This window comes from Littorina saxatilis, linkage group LG12 (assembly GCF_037325665.1).
Source record: "Littorina saxatilis isolate snail1 linkage group LG12, US_GU_Lsax_2.0, whole genome shotgun sequence".
Lineage (NCBI taxonomy): Eukaryota > Metazoa > Mollusca > Gastropoda > Littorinimorpha > Littorinidae > Littorina > Littorina saxatilis.
In genome coordinates, this window is record NC_090256.1 from 36,610,192 (window position 1) to 36,632,070 (window position 21,879).

General features: G+C 42.7%; 1 protein-coding gene across 1 annotated transcript in view; it reads right to left on the reverse strand.

Moving 5' to 3' along the window:
- Window positions 1-12,215, reverse strand: part of LOC138983081 (dual specificity protein phosphatase 1-like) — a 31,488-nt gene extending 19,273 nt beyond the window's left edge. Inside the window, exon 1 of the mRNA XM_070356487.1 lies at window positions 11,648-12,215. Coding sequence (XP_070212588.1) covers window positions 11,648-12,026 — 379 coding nt within the window. The 5' untranslated portion in view covers window positions 12,027-12,215. The remainder of the gene's footprint in view (window positions 1-11,647) is intronic.
- Between the last annotated feature and the right edge of the window lie 9,664 nt (window positions 12,216-21,879).

A 21,879-nucleotide genomic window follows, 5' to 3' on the forward strand; every position in this document is an offset into this window, starting at 1 on the left:
TTAAGTCTTGTGTTTCAGTTAATGGTCGGTATTCAGCATGGTTTAATGTAGGTCGAGGTACCCGTCAAGGGGATCCGCTGTCACCTTATTTATTTTTGATTTGTGCCGAAATACTGTATCTTATGATACGCCAAAACAAACAGATTTGTGGTATGAATATTTTTGGTGAAAATATTTTATTGTCACAATTCGCCGATGATACCAGTCTGTTTCTTGATGGTACAGAGCAATCATTTTGTGAAAGTATAAAAGTGTTACAACATTTTGCGTCACTGTCAGGTCTGAGAATGAATTATGATAAAACAATTGTAGTTTGGTTAGGACCTTTAAAGTTTTCCAAAAGAATTTTTTTTTGTGCCTGATATGAATTTTACCTGGAACCTGGAAAATTTCAAAGCACTTGGTGTTATTTTTTCAGTAAACGTATCCAATGTTGATTTTCTTAATTATAAAAATAAGTTAAAGGAAATTCAAAAACTTTTGAATTCATGGACCAGAAGGAACCTAACACCATTTGGTAAAATAACAGTCCTAAAAACCTTGGCTATTTCCAAATTGACACACTTGTTTATGAATTTACCTGATCCAGATGAACAGTTTAAGATGGAGTTAAATAATTTATTCAAATTTCTTTGGGATGGAAAAAGAGACAAAATTAAAAAAACTACGGTCACCCAACCTTATGAAGATGGAGGATTAAAAATGGTTGACGTGAAATGTTTTCTGTCATCTCTAAAAATTGTTTGGTTAAAAAGAGTTGTTTGTCTTACTGGATTAATATCAAGATTATTGTTTAAAGCATGTCCATCTGTTATAACAATTAACATGAGAGGAGAAGAATTTGCAAATGTTTTGATGCAGAAAATGGATAACCCGTTTTGGACCGATGTATTTAAACATTATAAGAAATTCCATGGAAAATGTGACCCTTCAACCTTCAACGAATTTGTATCAGAATGTTTACATTATAATGTTAATATTCACAGAGATAAAAAGACAGTGTACATTAAAAACTGGATTGACAATGGAATTGTTCAGATTGGTCATATTTTGGGACAAAATGGATATTTATCCTATAATGCGTTTAAAATTAGATATCCAAATGCGCGAGGAGATTTTGTATTGTATGAAGGTGTAATCCAGGCTGTTAAAAAATATCAGAGAAAAATCGGTCTAGAATTGACATTTTATTATGACAGAGCCCATTGTGTGGAAATGCATTTGTAAAGCTAAGACACAACTTATTTACCGACAATTTGCTAAACATGTTACGGTCCCAAAATGTATTGAAAAATGGTCTGAATCTTTAAACCTTTTGTTAGATAAGAAGGTTATTTTTCAACATATTTTTAAAACAACAAAAGATACTTGTCTGAGATGGTTCCAGTACCGATTATTGTACAGAATTCTGCCGACAGAACGGTTTCTATTTTTGCGAAAAATTGTGGATACGTCACTGTGTACATTTTGCGGTAGAAATGAAGAAACCCTTATACATATGTTTTGGGAGTGTGATAAAGTACAGACTTTTTGGATAGAATTTGTAAATTGGTTAAAGGCGAACTGCACCCATGGTGACAATTTAAACCTTTTTAAAGAACTGGTTCTTTTTGGAGTTGCGAACAATGTAGTCACTGATAAAGTTTTTGTTGTGCTAGTAATTTGTGCCAAACACCACGTATATATTTCCAAAATGAACAAAAAGATCCCTCATTTTCAAACATTTAGTAGAAATCTTAAGCAAAGATTTATTTGTGAAAAGTATAACGCAGTTATGAATAATACATTAGATACATTTACAAAGATTGGCGCTTGTATATGCATGTTTTGATGTAACCCTTAGGTTACTTTTTGTACATACTTTTGATACTGCGACCACCAAGCACTGACACCCCCCCCCCCCTACCCACCCACCCCATGTGTGTTGTAATTGTCCAAGTATTTTTGTTTTGTTTTATGTTTTTGTCCCCTTGTTTAAGTGATGTCCTGTAATGTACAACATATACATGTAAAAAAAAACATATAAAAAAACTCCACAAAAAGAGAACAAATAATAAATAAAAAATAAAAAGATTTGCGTGCAAAGTTGATTGCAGCAAAATAATACAGGATACTATGTATGTTTCGATTGTCAACACTTGTACAGTCACAGAACCCTGCACATGTTAGAAACCTGGCCATTTTTAATTTGAAAGCCAAAAACACGAAAAGAAGTTGTTTTTGGTTAAGTTGATGGTATTGTAATACGTTTTTGTCCAGGAAAACTATGTCAGTTTTTCATTAGATGACAACATTTGTTTAATTGATCACACGTTCATATTTTTTGCAAGAGCGTATATATAGTTATCGTATGTTAAAAAGGTATGTGAATATGCGGATGATTAAGGAACAAATGCAGCGGAAATGCGTGTGAAATTCATGAAGAAGTGTCAGATATGCTTGCACATGTGATTAACCCAGTATCAAGTATGCCTGCGTGCCGAATATTTTCAAATGAATTTCTCTTTGTTAATGTTATGGTGTATCACCCTATTTATGGGCTGAGGCTTAGAATAAATATTCCTGAGTCCTGAATACCTGAGGGATGTACATTTGATTTATTGCATATGTTGCTTATAAAATAGTTAATGCTACGTTCAGTTTGATATATATATGTTTCTATTGGGATATCTTTTTAACATTTAATGCTCAAAGATAATGTGATCTCTTTTGATAAAAGTGACAATACTTGTTTGACATTTTCAATGTTTTAATTATTATTTTCACTGATTAAGCTATTTCAGAAGGAAACGATGATGAATGCTTTGTGTTCCACACACCAAAATAATCTTTGAAAAAAAATGAAATATGTTTATGTGCCTTTTGTTGAATACTTTTATGCAGTATATGCTTTTGTTTTCTTCCAAGACAAATTACCAGAAGGAATGTCACCAGTTTTCGTATACTGTTTAAATTCCATGGACCATTTTCACCATAGGGATTACTGAATAATCTCATAATGTCTGTTGTAAATTTTGGCCCATGACTTGTGGAGATATTACAATTTGGTAAAAATTAGGCTCGTTTTATGTAAAATGTGCTGATTATTTGTTATTTTAGTTTCATCATTTTTCACAATGGTGCTTGGTTAATGTTTCAAATTAAATTTGCTGTTGTTGTTGTTCAAAAAAAAATTCTCTAAAAGGTTTCACTCAGCATGAGGCGTCACAAAATGACAAAACAGAGAGAGAAAAAAAATTATACAAAATGTTTGAAAGTCTCGAATGTCATCGATTTTTACTTCCACCGGTCCATTCATATGTTTTAAAATAGCTGGAGAAAAAAGTTCATAAGTTAATGCACCATGCATGTTCCCTTGAAAATTACTTGTTGAATCACCCTTTGTCAAACCTAAAGCAAACGTCTGCTCTTTTTCTTCGGTATTCACGAGCACTACTTAAAACTGGTATATCAGTCACAGCCGAGTTTTACAAGGTTTCGCATGAAACAAGACACGAAAAAGCTAGTTCTTTCAGTGGTTAATATACGAACTACGGAAATAACTCTGTCGGGTTTGCACGGTTTATGAAAGAGTGAATATTCTCTTGCTTTCAGTGAGGCAAGCTTTCCACGCGTGCTCCTTATCTTCGTGCTTCCGACACACCCTTTGCTTGTGACGGGCCTTTAATGTCACGTGGGAAAGTTTGACAACAAAATACAAGAGTATTCACTATTTCACAACTCATACAAACAAAAGTTATTTCTGAACATCGCCTTTTGGTACGTGGGTAGCCGTTGTTTTTTTCCATAAAAAAACCCACTTAGGCAAGGTAGACGTGGCATTGTAGACTTGCTTTACTGTTTCTCTGGAAACAAGGGAAAGCAACTCTTCCACAACCAATACAAACTTTACAGAGTTATTTCCAAAATCGTCTATTGTAATTTACGAAGTCGCCCACTCCAGTCCATCTTCTGTTAAATTTGTAGTTTACATACAAATAACTACATGCATTAGGGATTCCCAGTCACCATCTGCCTTTAGAACAGCCCTCAAAACACACATGTTTAAGTTAGACCTCTGAAGGAGATCCCATGATCGGTGAGTCATCGGCGCTGCCACGTGTATTATCTACTAAAGTGTGGCGTTCGTGAGGATGTGTATGTGCCTGTGTGTGTTGTACTAGAATAACGTATGCGTACATGGAATGACATTGCGGGTTACCTGAACATTCACAATGACACAATGATAGTGTGTGTGTGTGTGCGCGCGCGTGTGTGTGTGTGTGTGTGTGTGTGTGCGTGTGTGTGTGCGTGCGTGTGTGGGTGTGTGTGACCATGTTTGAATTTATTCGGATTTAGTTCTCTTTCCTTGTTTGTATTATGATTGTGTAAGTGTAAAGCGCTCTGGGCTCGTCACCACGAGGTTTACGCGCTATATAAGTAATCGTTATTATCATTATTATTATTATGTTGTAGCAATTGTTTGAAACTATGTCGTGTCCACCCTTGCCAGTGCATGTACTATTCTTTGGCGATCTTATAAATGTATGAGAACGACTGTATCCCAACTTTTAAAGAACACAATTTCCAAGACGTTATCTTTATCCAAAACTGATGAATATTCCGACAAAGCCGTTTAATGGCTAACCCGGCATGGCTACAAATGCGCGATGTAACTTATTGACTAAGCAAAAAGGACTTGTATTTCTAGCGTGTTAGATTAAATGATTGCACCTTTTCTGCTATTTTCAAAGTCTACGTTCATTGAGGAAATATATGACTTTTGTTTTGCAAGATGGTTAAACAAAAAAAGAGTCTCCGCTTTGAAGAGCTCTTTACTGATTATGCATTACTTTTGGGCTGTTATTTTCTTCAGTTTCAAGCACGAATTGCATAACTCACGTTGTACGCTACCTTAAAGGTCCACTCCGCCCAATGAAAACCGTTCGCCTCGCCGTCTCACATCTGTTTAGACTTTCACACCGGATTAGACCGTAGACGACTTCTCCACTTGGTCATATATCAAAAATCAACACCCCGAATGCTTGCTGCGGTGAGTTGGAATTCTTGATGAATTTTTATACGAAACAGGCACCAAAACCGTTTACGAAATGAATTCTTTTACAAAATACCTCCGTGCACAGAGGGCACCCAGGCTTTTCATTTTTGGTATGTGACCAAGTGGAGGGATGGTCTAGGAAAAAAACCTGACAAGGTCTGAGACAGTGAGTCGAACTGTTTTAAAGAGGCGGAGTGGGCCTTTAAACTGATCTTAGCATTTGATACGTTTGATAGTCTTAATTCCAAGCCGAAAACGTGGCATTGTTTATGTTTGCCTTTAAAGTTTCCCCGTCAAACTAGCAATGTATATTAACTACTGAGGATTATATCAATAGCTAGGGTTATAAATATTACGGAGATTTAAGAAACGAAACGTTGGGACGTTTCGTTTTGAAGTTGTGGTAAACGTCATTATTTCGGGGGTCTCTCGCTGGAAAGGTGAAGGTCAACTGAAACGGAACGTGGAACGTCAAAACGCAGTCACGTTTTCCACCCCCAAAAAACGAACAATATTTCGTCAACTTTTGTGAGTATTTTTGCACACTAACAGTTTTATTTGTTGGCCATTTTATGCATTGCTAGATTCATCAACCCTTTCACAGTCTTTCAGCGCTGAGAATGTGTTCATTGGAGGTAGACAACTGTTGTGAACTGAAATATTTTGAAGGGTGCTGATCCTGGTACATTTATCCAACTTCATGGTGAGAAAGCAAATGGCGAAGCAGAAGTAGGTCATCGCATCGAATTTTTATTCTGGCTTCGTATGTGATCAGGTGCATGAATTGAAAAATGTGAAGCTCTTGTGCGTGCAATGCGAGTATGTCAATCCTTTATTGACTCGTGGAGTTGAAATTATGCCATGCCCAGTCAGCGGATCATATCCTGCCATGCCCGGCCTTTCATTCCGAAACGAAACGTGAATACATCTAAATCTTGTCTGCGGCCTATGCCGTCTCGTTACACGTTCCGTTTCGCGGGGTGACTCATTCACCAAACGAAACGAGCTGCAAAACGAAACGTGCTGTTTCTTAAATCTCGCTAATATAACTGGGGTAACGAAGGCTGCAACGAAATGGGATCAAGGAAACAAAAGATGTCGATCTTTTTCGACAAGCATAATATTTATACATGTCCCGTTTTCTTGCAACAGGTCTACAGCCAGCCGTTACCTGTAAAGACGGCGATACATGTATACACAGACATATAAGACGTTGACGCTGTCAGCTCGTTCTCATTCTTTATTCCGTGTGCTCTCTCTCATAGCTCAGGCAAGACTGCCCTAAAACCGCAAGGGGAAAATCTCTTCCGTGTTCGCTCACTCACACATTCACACAATCACGAACTCCACGTGATTACTTCTCGCTCTGCTATGTATAGGAATATTCTCGCTCATCAATGTCGACTGGTGTTCACAATGTTACATCTCCCTTGTCATAATATTAAACAATAATGATAAACAAATACAAAAAACGTCTACCTGTATTCCTAATTGTTTGAATGCAAGTTAATATAGTAATTGGCAGTCAATGCAATTCCTTGCTCATAATATAATTTTCTCTACTCAAGAGGTCCTCTCTCATGCACGCACAGGCGCCAAGTGAAAGCTCAATTAATTACTGTAATTACTGTCTTTCTTCTTGTAGATGAAATAAGTTCATGACAGACAGCCTATTTTTCTTGAATAAAGCTTTGTATGTAATTCAGTCGCTGTGGGGGTCTCACGGGTCTCCCGTACCTGGTGGTGTTTGGGTCCAATCCAGGTCCCTGGGCTGCGGCTTGTGTCTTGGGTTCCTCTTGTTGGACCACCTCAGGCATGAACGTCTTGTTCTGACTTGGCTGTTTTCGGATGAAACGCCGGTTGCGACGGTACATGCGGCCATCGTCAGTTCGCACATGGTACGATCGTGGCGTCTTGGCGGGTGCGGTGACTCGGGCCGGTCTCCAGTTGTCATCTGGGGTCAGCTGAACGAAGACTTCATCTCCAGTCTTTAGCGAGGGAAGCGGTCGGCTGGAACGATCGTAGTATTTCTTCTGGCCTGCCTGGCGCTGCTGACGTCGGGCCGTGACGACCTGCGGGTTAATTGTCTTGGGCTGCAGCTGGCTCGCGGTCGCTGGCAGGACGGACCGGAGCTGACGACCCATCAATAGCTGGGCCGGTGACGCAAGGCCGTCTACTGGTGTATTGCGGTACTCGAGGATGCATAGCAGAGCGGAACTGAGGGCCGTTGTCGCTGACCAAGGTTTCGGGGATGCCGTGTCTGCTGAAGTGTGTTGACAGTTTTCTGATGACTGCAGCTGACGTGGTGTTGGCCATCTCGTCGATCTCAAAGTAGCGGCTGTAGAAATCTACCGTGACCAGATAGTCCTTGCCGTCCCAGGTTAAGAGGTCTGAAGCCAGCTTCTGCCAGGGTCGTGTGGGGATGTCGTGAGGTAGCATCGGCTCTTTGCAGTTGCTGTTTTGCCTCTCGTTGCAGACGGTGCAGTTGGCTACGGTGTGTTGTATGTCGGCCGCCATTCTCGGCCAGAAGAGTATTTGCCGCGCTCGTTGGAGGCATTTTTCTACCCCGAGGTGGCTAGAGTGTATCTTTGTCAGCATTTGGGGACGCAGTGCAGTAGGAACGAATATTCTTTCTCCTTTTAGGATCATGCCGTCGATGACGGACAGTTCGTCTCGAAAGCTCCATACGTCTAGGGCGTGCTTGTGGCATTGTTGACGCGTGTCTGGCCAGCCATTGTGGATGTAGGACTTCACGGTGACGAGACTCTGGTCTTCTGCCGTGGCTTTCTTGATCCGGGCCATCTTTTCGTCGCTGACCGGGAGGTTCTTCACGATGCAGTGTATCTGTGCGTCAAGGTCTTCCGTGACGTCATCGGGTTCTGCTGGCAGGAATTTCCTGGAGAGCGTGTCGGCGACTGGGATCTGTTTCCCTGGCACGTGGATGACCTTGATGCTGTACTTCTGCAATCTCAAGAGCATTCTTTGAAGACGGGGGGGCGCTGATGCAAGCGGTTTCTTCATGATCGTCTCTAGCGGTTTATGATCGGACTGTACGAGGATCTCTTGCCCGTATATGTACTGATGGAAACGCTCGCAACCGAAGACGATGGCGTATAGCTCCTTTTCTATTTGGGCGTAGTTGACTTCGGTCTTGTTGAGGGATTTGGAGGCATAGGCGATGGGCTTGTGGTCTTGAAAGATCGCCGCTCCCAGGCCGTACTTGCTGGCGTCGACTTGCAGGACAATCTTCTTGGTTGGGTCGTACAGCGCGAGTACTGGTTGGCTTGCCAAAATGGATTTTATCTTGTCCCAGGCTGCTTGTTGTTGGCAGTCCCATACGAAATCGCTGTCTTCTTTCAGCATGTCTCTGAGTGGCTTCGTAATATCGGCAAGGTGCGGTGCGAACTTGGCCAAGTAGGTCACCATGCCCAGCATGGTCTCCAGTTCTTTCTTGTCTACTGGCGGTTTCATGTTGACTATGGCCTTTACCTTTGCTGGGTCTGGCTTGACTCCTTCTGATGAGATGACGTGGCCGAAATATTCGATTTCTTGCACGCAGATAGTCAGTTTATCGGGATTGAGCTTCATGTGTTTTTCTGTAGCTCTGTCCAGTGCCGCCTTGAGGGTCTTGTCGTGTTCTTCTTTTGTTCGGCCGGCGATGAGAATGTCGTCGACCAGCCCCACGAGTCCCGGGATGTTTTCAAACGTCTCGTCGACCTTGCGCTGGAATTCGTCTTGGGAGCTGACCAAACCGAACGGAACGCGCAAAAAACGGTATCTGCCGAAGGGCGAGTTAAAGGTGGTAAGGTATGATGACTCGGCCGAGAGGGACATCTGCCAGTATCCTGCTTTCGCGTCCAATTTGCTGAAATATTTGGCGCCGGGAATTTTGGCGAGTGCGTCTTCAAGCGTCGGCATTGCGTAGTGTGGTCTCTTCACGGCCTGATTGAGGTCTTTTGGGTCCAGGCAGATGCGCAGTTTCCCGTTAGGCTTTTCGACGACAACGAGAGAGTTGACCCAGTCTGTAGGTTGGGTGACTTTGGCAATCACTCCAGCTGCTTCCATGGCGTCGATCTCTTCTTTCAGACGATCTCGTAGTGCGTGAGGTATGCGCCTGGGGGGATGTACCACGGGGGTGGCGTTTTCGTGCAGGTGGATAGTGACTTCTCCGTCCAGGTTGCCCAGGCCATCGTTGAAAAGGTGACTGTATTCTTTGAGGATAGATTCGTGGGTCATTTCGGGGTTGGTGACAGTCAATATCATCTTGATGATCTGTAGCTGGAGGGACGCCTGGAGCCCGAGGACAGGCTGAGAGTGGCCGGTTGTCTCAGCGACGTAGAACATGCCTTGGTATTTCCGATCCTTGTAGGAACATTTGATCTGCATGATTCCTTTGACGTCAATACGCTGACCCGTATACCCATAGAGGCTGGTCTTTCCTTGTTTGAGTGGGGGCTGCACCGACATGCGCTTGTAGATCTGGTAGGGGATGACGTTTGCTTGTGCCCCGGTGTCGACTTTGAAGCGTATAACGTCGCCGGTGTCCAGGGTTATGTTGGCGTACGCAGTGTCTGGGTGGTCTTTGCCGATGGCGATGACGTCAATATTCAGGAAAGAGTCGTCGTCTTCTTCGTCGTGTTCTTCTATGTCGTGGACCGTCTTTGTAGGTCTTCGTGAGCGACATACTTTGGCGAAGTGGTTGGGTTTGGTACAGTTACTGCAGCGTTTTCCGTAGGCTGGACATGCTCTCCGTCCGTGTCTCTGGCCGCAATTGTTGCAGTCGTACTCGTCGTTGTTCTGACTTCTTTCTTCTTGTTGTTTTGGTGATGGACGTCTGTTTCTTGAGCTGCTATCGAAACGTCGTTTCTTGATGACTTCTATTGTCCCTTCTGTCAGCATTGTCGCCAGCTGCTGTTTCGTTGCTTCGTGGGTGACGACAATTTCTATGGCTTTTTCCATGGTCAGCTGGTCTCCACTTTGAAGTAGCTTTTCTCGAACTTCTTGGGAGGTTATACCGCATACTATTCGGTCACGAACCATTTCGTCGGCGTCTTTGTAAGAGCAGTCTTTGACGAGTGTGCGGATGTCTGTGATGAACGTCTCGAAGGATTCGCCAGTCTGTTGCTTTCTATTCAGGAAGAGATATCGGGCGAAGAGCGTGTTCTTTTTTGGAGTGGTGTGTTGTTCAAATTTCTTATATAGTACCTGTAGTTGCTTGCTCTCCTCGTCCGATAAGCTCCAGGTGTTGTAGATTTCTCTTCCCCTTTCTCCTGTCCAAATGAGGAGGTAGGCGCACTTTTCCGGTTCCGCCGACTTGTGTAGGGGTCCAGCAAACATAAGTTCTGCGTGCTGTTTGAATTTTCGCCATTCTTCCTGCAGGTTTCTGGAGTCCCAGTTTATGTTTGGATTCTGCATGGATGACGCCATTCTTGCTGCGTAGAGTTCGTATCCCACTCTTCTGACACCATGTAAAGACGGCGATACATGTATACACAGACATATAAGACGTTGACGCTGTCAGCTCGTTCTCATTCTTTATTCCGTGTGCTCTCTCTCATAGCTCAGGCAAGACTGCCCTAAAACCGCAAGGGGAAAATCTCTTCCGTGTTCGCTCACTCACACATTCACACAATCACGAACTCCACGTGATTACTTCTCGCTCTGCTATGTATAGGAATATTCTCGCTCATCAATGTCGACTGGTGTTCACAATGTTACAACCGACACCTACGAAGCCACAAATAGTGCGCATTTGAATAATTAAATGTGTCTGTTTCCGTTTTTGGAAGCAGCAATACAATTGAAATGGGGCTAGAACCGCCTCCGCTCTTACCCTCCCACGCGTTTCGATCACACTAAAGACCGGAGATCAGCGTTACGTTCACACTTCACAGTGCCAGCTAAAGACCAGTGATCAGCGTTACTTTCAGAACTCAAGAAAAGGTGATGGGTTGTTGCTAGAATATTGTTTATTCAGAAAAAAATGCTGCAATGGTCATTACAGTTTATGCAATTATCCAAAGTTTTCGGCATTCCTTGGGGTCACTACTGATGCGCCCTACCTTGACTGAAAACGGTCGCCTGCTGTGCCAAAATGACAGCACTGCTTTCGGCGAGTTGAAATCAGTTAAAGCGTTTCGGCGACTGTCGACACTAAACGACATCACTGATACTGTGCTGACTGCAGGGGCAGTCGACACTAAACGACATCACTGATACTGTACTGTGCTGACTGCAAGGGCAGTCGAAGACGGAGCAGTCGCCATCTTGTTGTCCACAGCTAAACATGTAGCCTACATCACATACAGTACATTCACAACTAAACATACATGTCATGTATACCCCAGTGTTACCGCATCACAAGCAAAGCAATACGGTGTGGATGTGCATATCACAGAATGACCGTATATGTCCACACAGTTAGGCTAAATGCGTACTGTATCTAAAACATGGTCTACCTGTTGCCCATAACCACTAGAACGAAAGGGCTAGGGGTACGCAGTACTTGATCAACTCTAGACCATAATTTCATATATATATTCATCACATTACAAAAGGTGCGTACGACGAAGACAGCAACTAAAAGCGAACGCCATAATTCTAGCTTACCAGCAAGGACAAAGAACGCGAGGTCGTGGTGTTGAAAGAAGGTCACCAGACTGTCCATGACGAGCTGCAGGTCACACCTCGGCGTCTGCCAGCTTTCCTCGTCCGAGTCGTCATCGTAGAGAACGACGACGCCCACCCCGGGTCTGCAGAGGGTAGCCCTGGTCTCTGCGGACAGCATGTTGTCCAGCGGCAGCAGCGAGCTACAGAAACGTTTCTTGACCAGCGGGGGACAGAAGATGTTGACGGAGCCGGTGATCCTGTCCGAGTTGTAATGGAGGAAGGAGCGGCAGTCCACTGGCTGCACGGAGCTCGGCCGACCCTCCATCATGCGGCCCAGTTCTCGGGGGGACAAGAAGGCAGGGGGAGACTTAACGTCCATCACTGACCCTCCCTCCAAAGCACCCAATTCTCTGGACACTGCCAGACGACGACGGAGTGACACAGCCGATTTTGTCACCTCTAGCGGTGTGACTCTGCCTCGCTGTCTCACTCCGCTCTGTCGAGCTGCACGCTCCACGTTTGAAGCCAGTTTACACTCCCGTTTCGTCAATGAACACGTAGAAATCTCCTTCACTGACACAATTCACTCAAACCTCGTTGCCTGGTCGTTCACAAACCTCACCACTCACCACTACCCCGTAATGCGGGTATCCTTGCAGCACCACTGACCAATATGTGAATGCGTTCAGCGTCTCACTCGTTCATTCACAACTCCAGCCGGCTGCTGCGGCTGCCTACCGCACTGCCTGCATGTGCGCACGCATACATCGTCGACCAATCAGAGAATCGCTTCCGAGAGGCGATGAATGAATGAATGAAGTAAGTTCACACGCGTGAGGGCGGTGCGTTTTGGCAATCGATACAAATGGCTAAGGATACCATAATATCTTATTTTCTGCTCGTGCACGTTTACATTTCAATATTACTACTAGATAATGTCTGATGAGATTGATGCGTTCACTGTTAGCGGCTTTGTCCAAATATGTGTGTTGTCAATTAATACTTTTGATTTTTTTTTTTTATGAATTAATTTTCACACAGTGTTTAATTTCAGTCCTTGCCGAATTCGTCAGTCATCAATCCAAAAATGTTATTAACTTAAAGGCTGCCCTTTTCGTAGCGTTCATTAATTAATTCCTATTGTTTACATGTGCCAATAATGTTATAAAACTGTACCTAAGGGGATATAATAACGATTAGCTGTAGCTTTCGAACACAGAAAAAATTCCTTACCAATTACGAGAAATAATTAATTCTTTATTGCTATGTTCTCCAGGTCTTGGGCTATTTTTAGACCGTCAACACAGACAGTACAGCGTCGCCAATCCCCGCGTGAAGGAAATCGCTCACCTTCCACGTGCAAAACGTAGTGATATTGACACGCCAGATTAGCGCGGTAACGTATTGTGCTAAGCAGGAAAGCGCGCTTTTCTGTATTCTTGTTAACTTTGCAATTTCCGGGAAACATCCACTTTCACTTTGAGACTGTTTTGTTTACATTCGACACTATCAAAACCACTTTGCAATACAGAAAGCTAAAACTTTGCAGGAAGCTTGATTTATACATCCCCGCAACGATGGGAAAAGCCCTGGAAGTAATTAGATAGGACAATGTCAGCCTTCTTCTTCTTGTCGTTCGCTGTTAGACCGTCAGTCCGGACTGCAGGGCGAAACGTGCTGTCCTCTCAAAGTCCTCTCTGGGGCCGTATACTGGTACAGTGGTCGCCGCTTAATAAAACCACTTCTGGACCGACGAAAAATGGCTTTAATAAGCGGCGGATTTATTAACCGGCGGTCCAGGAATACGTCATTTTCGAAAGAAAAAAAATCTCTTTTGTTTACGTCACTCAGTCACTTTCTTTCGTCATTTACACTTGTTTGAATCTAAACAAAACTTCACGAAGGATGTTGAACTTTTGTTTTAATTATGTACATGTACGTGTACTTTGATCACTTCGGTACATCAATAATTTCACTGTCACCGTCACGAACCATTACTCGTCAGAGAAGAACGATTTTATGAGTGTTTGTTTGTTGGTCGTCTTCCACATCAGAACAAGATAATGTGAGTTTTAGTCACAAACTACGTGATTTCTCTGAGAAAACTGGCTTTAATAAGCGGCGGGTTGGTTTTATTAACCGGCTTTTTCTAATACATAAGATATAGTGATAAATCCGGACCGTCTGAAATCGGCTTTTATAAGCGGCTGGCTCTATTAACCGCGGTTTTATTAAGCGGCGTCCACTGTATAGCTTCTTTTGTAGCGCTGTCTCCTCTGGCCAGGTGGTGTCCCTCAGAGCACTGTGGTATGGACAAGCCTGCAGGATGTGCTCTGCTGTCTGATTCTTGCCACACGGACATAGGGGGGAGGGAACTAGCTTCAGCCTTTAACATACTAATGATGACATTTATTCAAGGTTCTAATCAGTGCATTCAGCCATGACCCCAGTTATTGAACATTGAGGCATCAAAGTGGTCTTTGTGTTAATTCAACGTTTAGGCAGCGATTCATTCGTTCAATCGCAGAAACACTAGTACCTAAAATTAGCTAAGAGTTCCGTGTGCTTTTTTCCCAAACTCATCATGTGGGGCGTTTAATTTCTACTAATTTTACACAAATTTAATTTTAAATTGTATTATCTAGAATTGAGATTGTGATTCTAGTATACAATACCTCTAGAGCTGGCTTTAATTATTTTTTCTTTGAATATGCATGTGCTGTTGAGATGTATGTTTGCGAGGCGTGTATATATGTAGTGGTATAACCATGCAAACAAGTATCGTCCTGACATTTACATAAAAGGCACACTCCTTCTGCTCACCATCTCAGCTCTGGCCAGGCTTTTTCGTGTCAAGACCATCCCTCCACTTGGTCACATACCAAATATAAACACCCTGAGTACCTGCTGTTTTGAGTTGGACATGTTTTATGAATTATTTTCTTTAAAAGCCATTCTTCTTCTTCTTCTTCTTCTTCTTCTTCTTCTTCTTCGTCCACGTTCATGAACTGCAACTCCCACGTATACTCGGGTTTTTGCACCTGTGGTATTTTACGGTTGTTTACAGTTTTCCACGCCAATGTGGTAGTCATACTCCTTGTTTGGTAGGTCTCCGTATGTGTACTTTGCCAAAACAGACCCCAAGAGGGGAGCGGTGTGCTTTGCGAAAAACGACGGACGCCTGAGAGACTCCTGCCACACGATCGGCACACGTCACGTCGCGTGCTGCACGTCTTCTGTCGTATCTCTCACGTCTCTCTTGTCACACACACACACACACACTTACATACAGACACACACACACGTACGCACGTACGCACTAACAAACGAACGCACGCATAGCACGCACGCATGCACACGCACACACACACACACACACACACACACACTCACACACACACACACACCCACACGCACACACAATCGTACATGGGTTCACACACGCATCCACACACACAACAAGCAGAGAGAAAAAGAGAGCAATTTTATCTACTTTAAAAACACACACAGATTGACATTATACTTATAAACGGAGAGACAAATAACATCAGATCAGATCATTCTTTATTTGTAGGGTTACAGGCAAAGCACTTTTGTTCTCTGTTGCATCCAGCCCTCGCTCAATCAAGGGGAGAGAGAGAGGGGGGAGGGGGAGAGAGATACAAAGAGAGCGAGAGAGCGAGAGTTAGCGGAGCACAGAGACTTCTGGCTCAGTTCTATGCAGTGTTTACGTTCCTGGCGGAACCCGGAAGAACGGGCTGTTGTCAATCACGCCCACGCAATGAGGAAACTGGCCTGCTTATCTCTGACCACTGTTGTACGGCAAGCCGTTTGGGGCGGCCATAGAATTAAACAAAACCTTGAATAATTAAAGTTAACTATTATTACTTAAAGGCACAGTAAGCCTCCCGAAAACCATCACAGATAATGTCAGGCTTTTACACACAATACAAACATCCTTTCATTTAAACACTCACCGCTTGGAAACATCCGAGGTGCCCTCCGTAAAGAGCGAGCAATTTTCAAAGAATTTATTTTTGTGTGGTTTGTCTTACCCCTGAGCCATCGTGAACCCGTGTGATCCAGTTTCCTTTTTATATTTTTTTTTTTTTACAATGTAGTCGTCAGTTTGTGCTTTCAATGCGACTTGCTGTAAGCTTATCTGTAATAGCACGTTATTATGTACCTCTGAATCTAAACGCAACAAACGGCTGCGATTCACTCGAACTCTAGCGATGGCTTTTGACTGTTCAGAGGAACTGGCGATAGGCATAACCGCCGTCTGCTACGAGAACCACGACCTTGATTTACCCTGCTTCCGGGCTTTTCTTTTTTTAAACTTTCAAAACTTCGAATTGTACTGATCTTGTCTTGATGAAAAAAGAATTCTTTTATGATTTAAGAATGTTTGTGTAACAAGCTGTCAATTTATTAGTTAGATTTTAAAAGTTAGGTCTAGCGGCAAAATGCACCGTCCGATTGTCTGATCAGACAATCCGCAAAATCAATTCTTTGAAAATTGCTCGCTCTTTACGTAGGGCACCTAGGATGTTCTCAAGCGGTGAGTGTTTAAACGAAATGGTGTTTGTACTGTGTGTAAAAGCCTGACAGTATGTGTGATGGTTTACGGGAGGCGTACTGTGCCTTTAATGTTAACTTTATTTATTAAGGAGCATGTTCTGACCAGTCAATCAGCTGCCTCGGTTTTCAAATTCAACCAATCAAAACATACATTTACGTATTGCAAAGACACACCTATAATTGCTGAGAAACTTAATTCGAATTAAGCAGGAGCTTGGACCAATCAAAATCCGCCTCTCATTGCCAATATCCGTGACCAGTGAGACACAGCTAATTATAGTTACTTTTAATTTCTGATCCGACCGGCGTGCCATATTACCTGCATAAGCTCGCTCTTTCTGTCTGATGCGTAAGCTTTCATTCACCTTCTGTATACAGCCGGTAGCGTTGTATACACAATACACACCAACCCCAGTACACACACACACACACACACACGCACACACACACACGCCCGCGCGCGCGCACACACACGCGCGCGCGCACACACACACAAACACACACAAACACACACACACACACACGCACATACACACACACGCGCACTGAAGTACACAGAGATACAGACAGACAGAGACAGCCTCGTACAGACAGCCACTGAGAGAAAGACTGAGAGGCAACCACAGACACAGAAAGCGACAGACAGAGACAAACAGACAGACAGACATTTCGACAGACAGACAGAAATAGACGCAGACGGGTCTCTGGTTCATTCACACTATTTACTCTGCCTGGGGGCCAGGGTAGAAACTAGGTCACACCCACGCAACGTGGAAACTAGTCCGATTCCTTTTCGCTTCAGTATTAATGACCACTGCTTGCCTTCTGTCCCTGTGACGTCATGATTCTCTGATTGGCTGCACACATCAGTTATCAATGATCACTGCCTTCGGCTCCTCTGACGTCATGATTCATGGATTAGAAATGTTCAGCGTCCGAAGCTCTCGTGATACGTGATGGCTATTATCATTATTTTTCTATATGTATAGAATAGCCTGCAGTTTTTGCTGTTTATATCTAGCCCTCCCCAAAGGCAAAGACCAGAGGTAACACAAAAGTTTGGTCCAAACACGTGTTTTGGGTTCTCAGCATTTGTAGGTACTTTGAATACCACATAGTTATTCATTTCGTTATGTCAATGTTGTCAATGTCATCCTCATAAAGAGAAGAAAAGTTGGACAGCCAACATATTTTGTCAAAGACCTTCCTCAGGGGCGTGTGATGCACGCAGACAACGATAGGTAGGTTACGATATCGCATGAGTTGCAGAGTAAAACATCTGGTTACTAAAACATGATTTGCTAAAAAAAATGAAAACCTTGTACTTTCGTTTTGATTCTACTGTAGTTTTGTTTTGATTCTTAGACCAAAACAAATAATAACACAGTGAAATATCCAAGAAAAAAATGACGTCAATGGCACATACAATTATGTATGAAAAAACCTCTGCTAGCTATGGTGTGGTGGGATCTGTTTAGACTGAAATAAAACATTTGAAAACTTTATTGTTCTTTGAGATGAATAATTCCAAAAGGTTTACTATTTTACCCCCTAAAAGTCGCAAAAGTCAATTCTGACCAATAAATCATGCAACATTTGTTGTAGCAAAAAACAACTTTTTTCCGTGCAACCTCTGGTTTTAAGAGGGACTAAGATATACACACCAAAGACACACACTCACACACACACACACACACAAACACACACACATACGCACACACACACACACACACACACACACACACACACACACACTCGATTCCCAGTCTTCCAGAAAACATTTAGTCAAAACTTGACATCCTTAATCTTGTCATCGAAACTGTATCATTGAACATAGGGAATGTGTCCACGCATTCACGGAGTCGTGTACTGCTAGCATGCGCTGTACTGAGATGTAGATTGCAATCATCTATCTTCTATCTATATATATATATACGACTTGTGTCTGTCTGTGTGTCTGTGCGCGATGCGCGGCCAAGGTTCTCGATGGATCTGTTTCAAATTTGATGATCATATTCAGGTACACCCTGGACACAACCTGGTCGATGAGATATTTCAACACGTGCTCTCAGCGCGCAGCGCTGTGCGCGCTGAACCGATTTGGTTTTTTTTGTCTGGATCCACTACTAGTAACTCTTCCTTATCTTCTCCAGTGTTTTCAGCCGCGATTATCTCCCTTCCTCCGTGTGGCGTCAATCCATATTCCCGTTACTACGTTACTATTTTTAGAAGGTCACTGCACGTTACTATTTTTAGAAGGTCTCCAGTGTCTGTGTGTGTGTGTGTCTGTGTGTTCGCGATGCACGCCCAAGGTTCTCGATGGATCTGTTTCAAATTTGGTGGGCATATTCAGGTACACCCCGGACATAACCTGGTCGATGAGATATTTCAACACGTGCTCTCAGCGCGCAGCGCTGAACCGATTTTAGTTTTTCTCTGGATCCATTCCCAGTAACTCTTCCTTATCTTCTCCAGTGTTTTCGGCGTTTATCTCCCTTCCTTCGTGTGGCGTCAATCCATATTCCCGTTACTACGTTACTATTTTTAGAATGTCACTGCACTGTCCAGAACGCTTTCCTTGCACCCGTAAGTTGTTCTTAAATGTAAAAGTGAAAAGGTCGAATCAATTTGTAGCCACGCGAAAAATACACTGTCATCTATCTCTATATATTTATAGATATAGATATACATATATATATACGACTTCTGTTTGTGTGTGTGTGTGTGTGTGTGTGTGTGTATGTGTGTGTGTGTGTGTGTGTGTGTGTGTGTGTGTGTGGGCAACACCTGTGGATTGTAGAGTTCTGTTTGTGATGTGGTCTGGCGGATTTGGTGTGTCTGTATGTTCAGGCCTTCCTTTGAGAAGCCATAACAGTTATTCTCAATCCCGTTTGAATGGACTTCGCCTTCAAAGGTGATTGTGGTGTTTCGGCACTCGGTTACATTTGGCGTCGTCGACAGCGATGGGACTCGAATCATTTTCGTGCTGTTCCCATTCCACCTGGGAGGGACCTAAGCTTGGCGGGTCCATGGTTCGGAACTTTGAGGACAAAGTTCATTCAAAGGGGGTCGAGTGTGACAGGGAGACTACCGTCGCCCTTCACAGCAGACTCTGCAGAGTTGTTCGCCTTAGAAGTTGTGGGCTTTCCTTGCATGTACCCGTAAGTTGTCCTCACTGTAAAAGTGCAAAGGTCGAATCTATTTATCGAAAAATCCACTGTCATCTATCTCTATATATTTATATATATAGATAGATATATACGGCTTCTGTGTGTGTGTGTGTGTGTGTGTGTGTGTGTGTGTGTGTGTGTGTGTGTGTATGTGGAGGCAATACCTGTGGATTGTAGAGTTCTGTTTGTGATGGGGTCTGGCGGCTTTTGTCTGTCTGTATGTTCTGGCATTTGAGAAGCCATAAAAGATAATACAGGGCTTAGAAATAAGCTCTAAAATTCTCAATCCCGTTTGAGAGGACTTCGCCTTCAAAGGTGATTGTGGTGAACCGCCACGCTGTCTGTCTCTGTCTCGCGATTCACCCCGGCGAAGCCGGGTATTCCTCTAGTACAACATATAGCTAACACTGTCTTCCTTCACTCAACACGGGTGGAATGAGTGAAGAGATGAAAGCTTGTGATGCATGAAGTTGCATCCCTTTAATCATTAGCACATGTCGAGGGGATTTTTTTCCATTTCTTAATATACGAGTTCTTTCTTATTCGGAGACCTCGGATAAGAAAACAAAAATAGTACGACAATGTCCCATATCCGAGTTTTTCTTGAAGTACCTTGCCCTTCCCAACTGAGAAATCCATCGTTGCTGCACTGGCGGTGCCTGGCAGCAACAGTTAAATACTTGCTGTTCTTTATTTTGTTCTTTTTTGTGAGTTATTTCATCTTGACTAATGTGGTGTACATTCATAAAACTGGAAATGGTAATTGCGAATGAACTGAAAGCAAGTGGCAACGGAGTACAAAACAACCTCGTTGCTCGGAACTGTACATTGAGAGGATTCTCTCTCTCGCTCTCTCTCTTTCTCTTCCCCCCTCTCTCTCTCTCTCTCTCTCTCTCTCTCTCTCTCTCTCTCTCTCTCTCTCTCTCTCTCTCTCTCTCTCTCTGTCTTTCCCCCTCTCTCTCTCTGAATCACAATCCTCTCTGTATTTGAGAGAGAGAGATTCTCTCTCTCTGTCTCTCTCTCTTTCTCTATTTCTCTCTCTCTGTCTCTGTCTCTCTCTCTCTTTCTCTCTCTCTCTCGCTCTCCCCCCTCTCTTTCTCTCTCTCTCTCTCTCTCTCTCTCTCTCTCTCTCTCTCTCTCTCTCTCTCTCTCTCTCTGTCTTTCCCTCTCTCTCTCTCTGAATCACAATCCTCTCTGTATTTGAGAGAGAGAGATTCGGATTCGGATGGTTTATTCACATAGGCCATTGCCCCTAGTGAAGGGGTGTGAACAAAAGCAAAAACATTGAATCATTTTTACATTCAGTAGACTCAAAACAGTGCATATTTTTCTCAAAAGTGGATAACAGATACATCAATGCAGACATCTACATACAAAATTACGATAACAGTGTTTCTCGTATCTTAAATGCTTTATACAAATATAAACATAAATCACGTACATTTTTTTCATGTGTTGAAGCTAAAAGAAGGCTGAGTCGAAAAGCACTTGGTTGCCTGTAATATTTCAGTGGGATGAATTTTTCTCTCAATTTATGGAAATATGGATAGACAAGAACAAAATGGACTTCATTTTCCAGTTTATCTTTACAAAAGGGACACATGTAATTATTAACATCATAAACTTTTTTGTAACGATGAGTGTGAACGGCAATTTCAGAGATCCCTAACCTAAACCTTATCATCATGAATCTTAAATGTCTGTCAATATTGAACAAAAGGTAAGGTTTGATCTCAGGAACAGTACAAAATGTTCTATACACAGAAAATCTTTCACTATTTTGAATATGAAACTCCCAGTCTTGCCATCTGCATGCAATTAATCTATCTTTCAAAACATACAAAAACTTGTTTTCGTCAACAACACCTTGATTCAACCACACAAAACCATATCCTAACTGATACAATTTACAACGCACATTTGACGCCCAATTCGATTTACCATTCTCATCCATCCTGTACAGCATTTTATATGATTTATGAGGCAATCTATGCTCAGACATTCTCAACAATTTCAACCAATATTTAATACATTTCAATATTGAATTTACGTACAAAGGGTATCTGTTAGTTTCTCCATATACCAAACCGTTTGGTGTACGCATTTCTAAACCCAGAAACTTTTTCAATGCAAATAAATGAACCTTTTCACATTCTATGGCTGCTTTATCTAAGCCCCATAACTCTGCACCATATTGTGCAATAGGTTGCACTTGTGCATCAAATAGCTTCAGATAAACATCCAAACTAGTATTATTAATCATGTATAACTTATGTGAAATCGACAACAAAGCTTGCTTAGCTCTACTTGCAAGGTCTAAGCAGGCAACCGTAAAACTAAGCCTGGTCGAAAAAAGTATTCCCAAATACTTATATACTTTTTCTTTCCCCCCCCCCCCCCTCTCTCTCTCTCTCTCTCTCTCTCTCTCTCTCTCTCTCTCTCTCTCTCTCTCTCTCTCTCTCTCTCTCTCTCTCTCTCTCT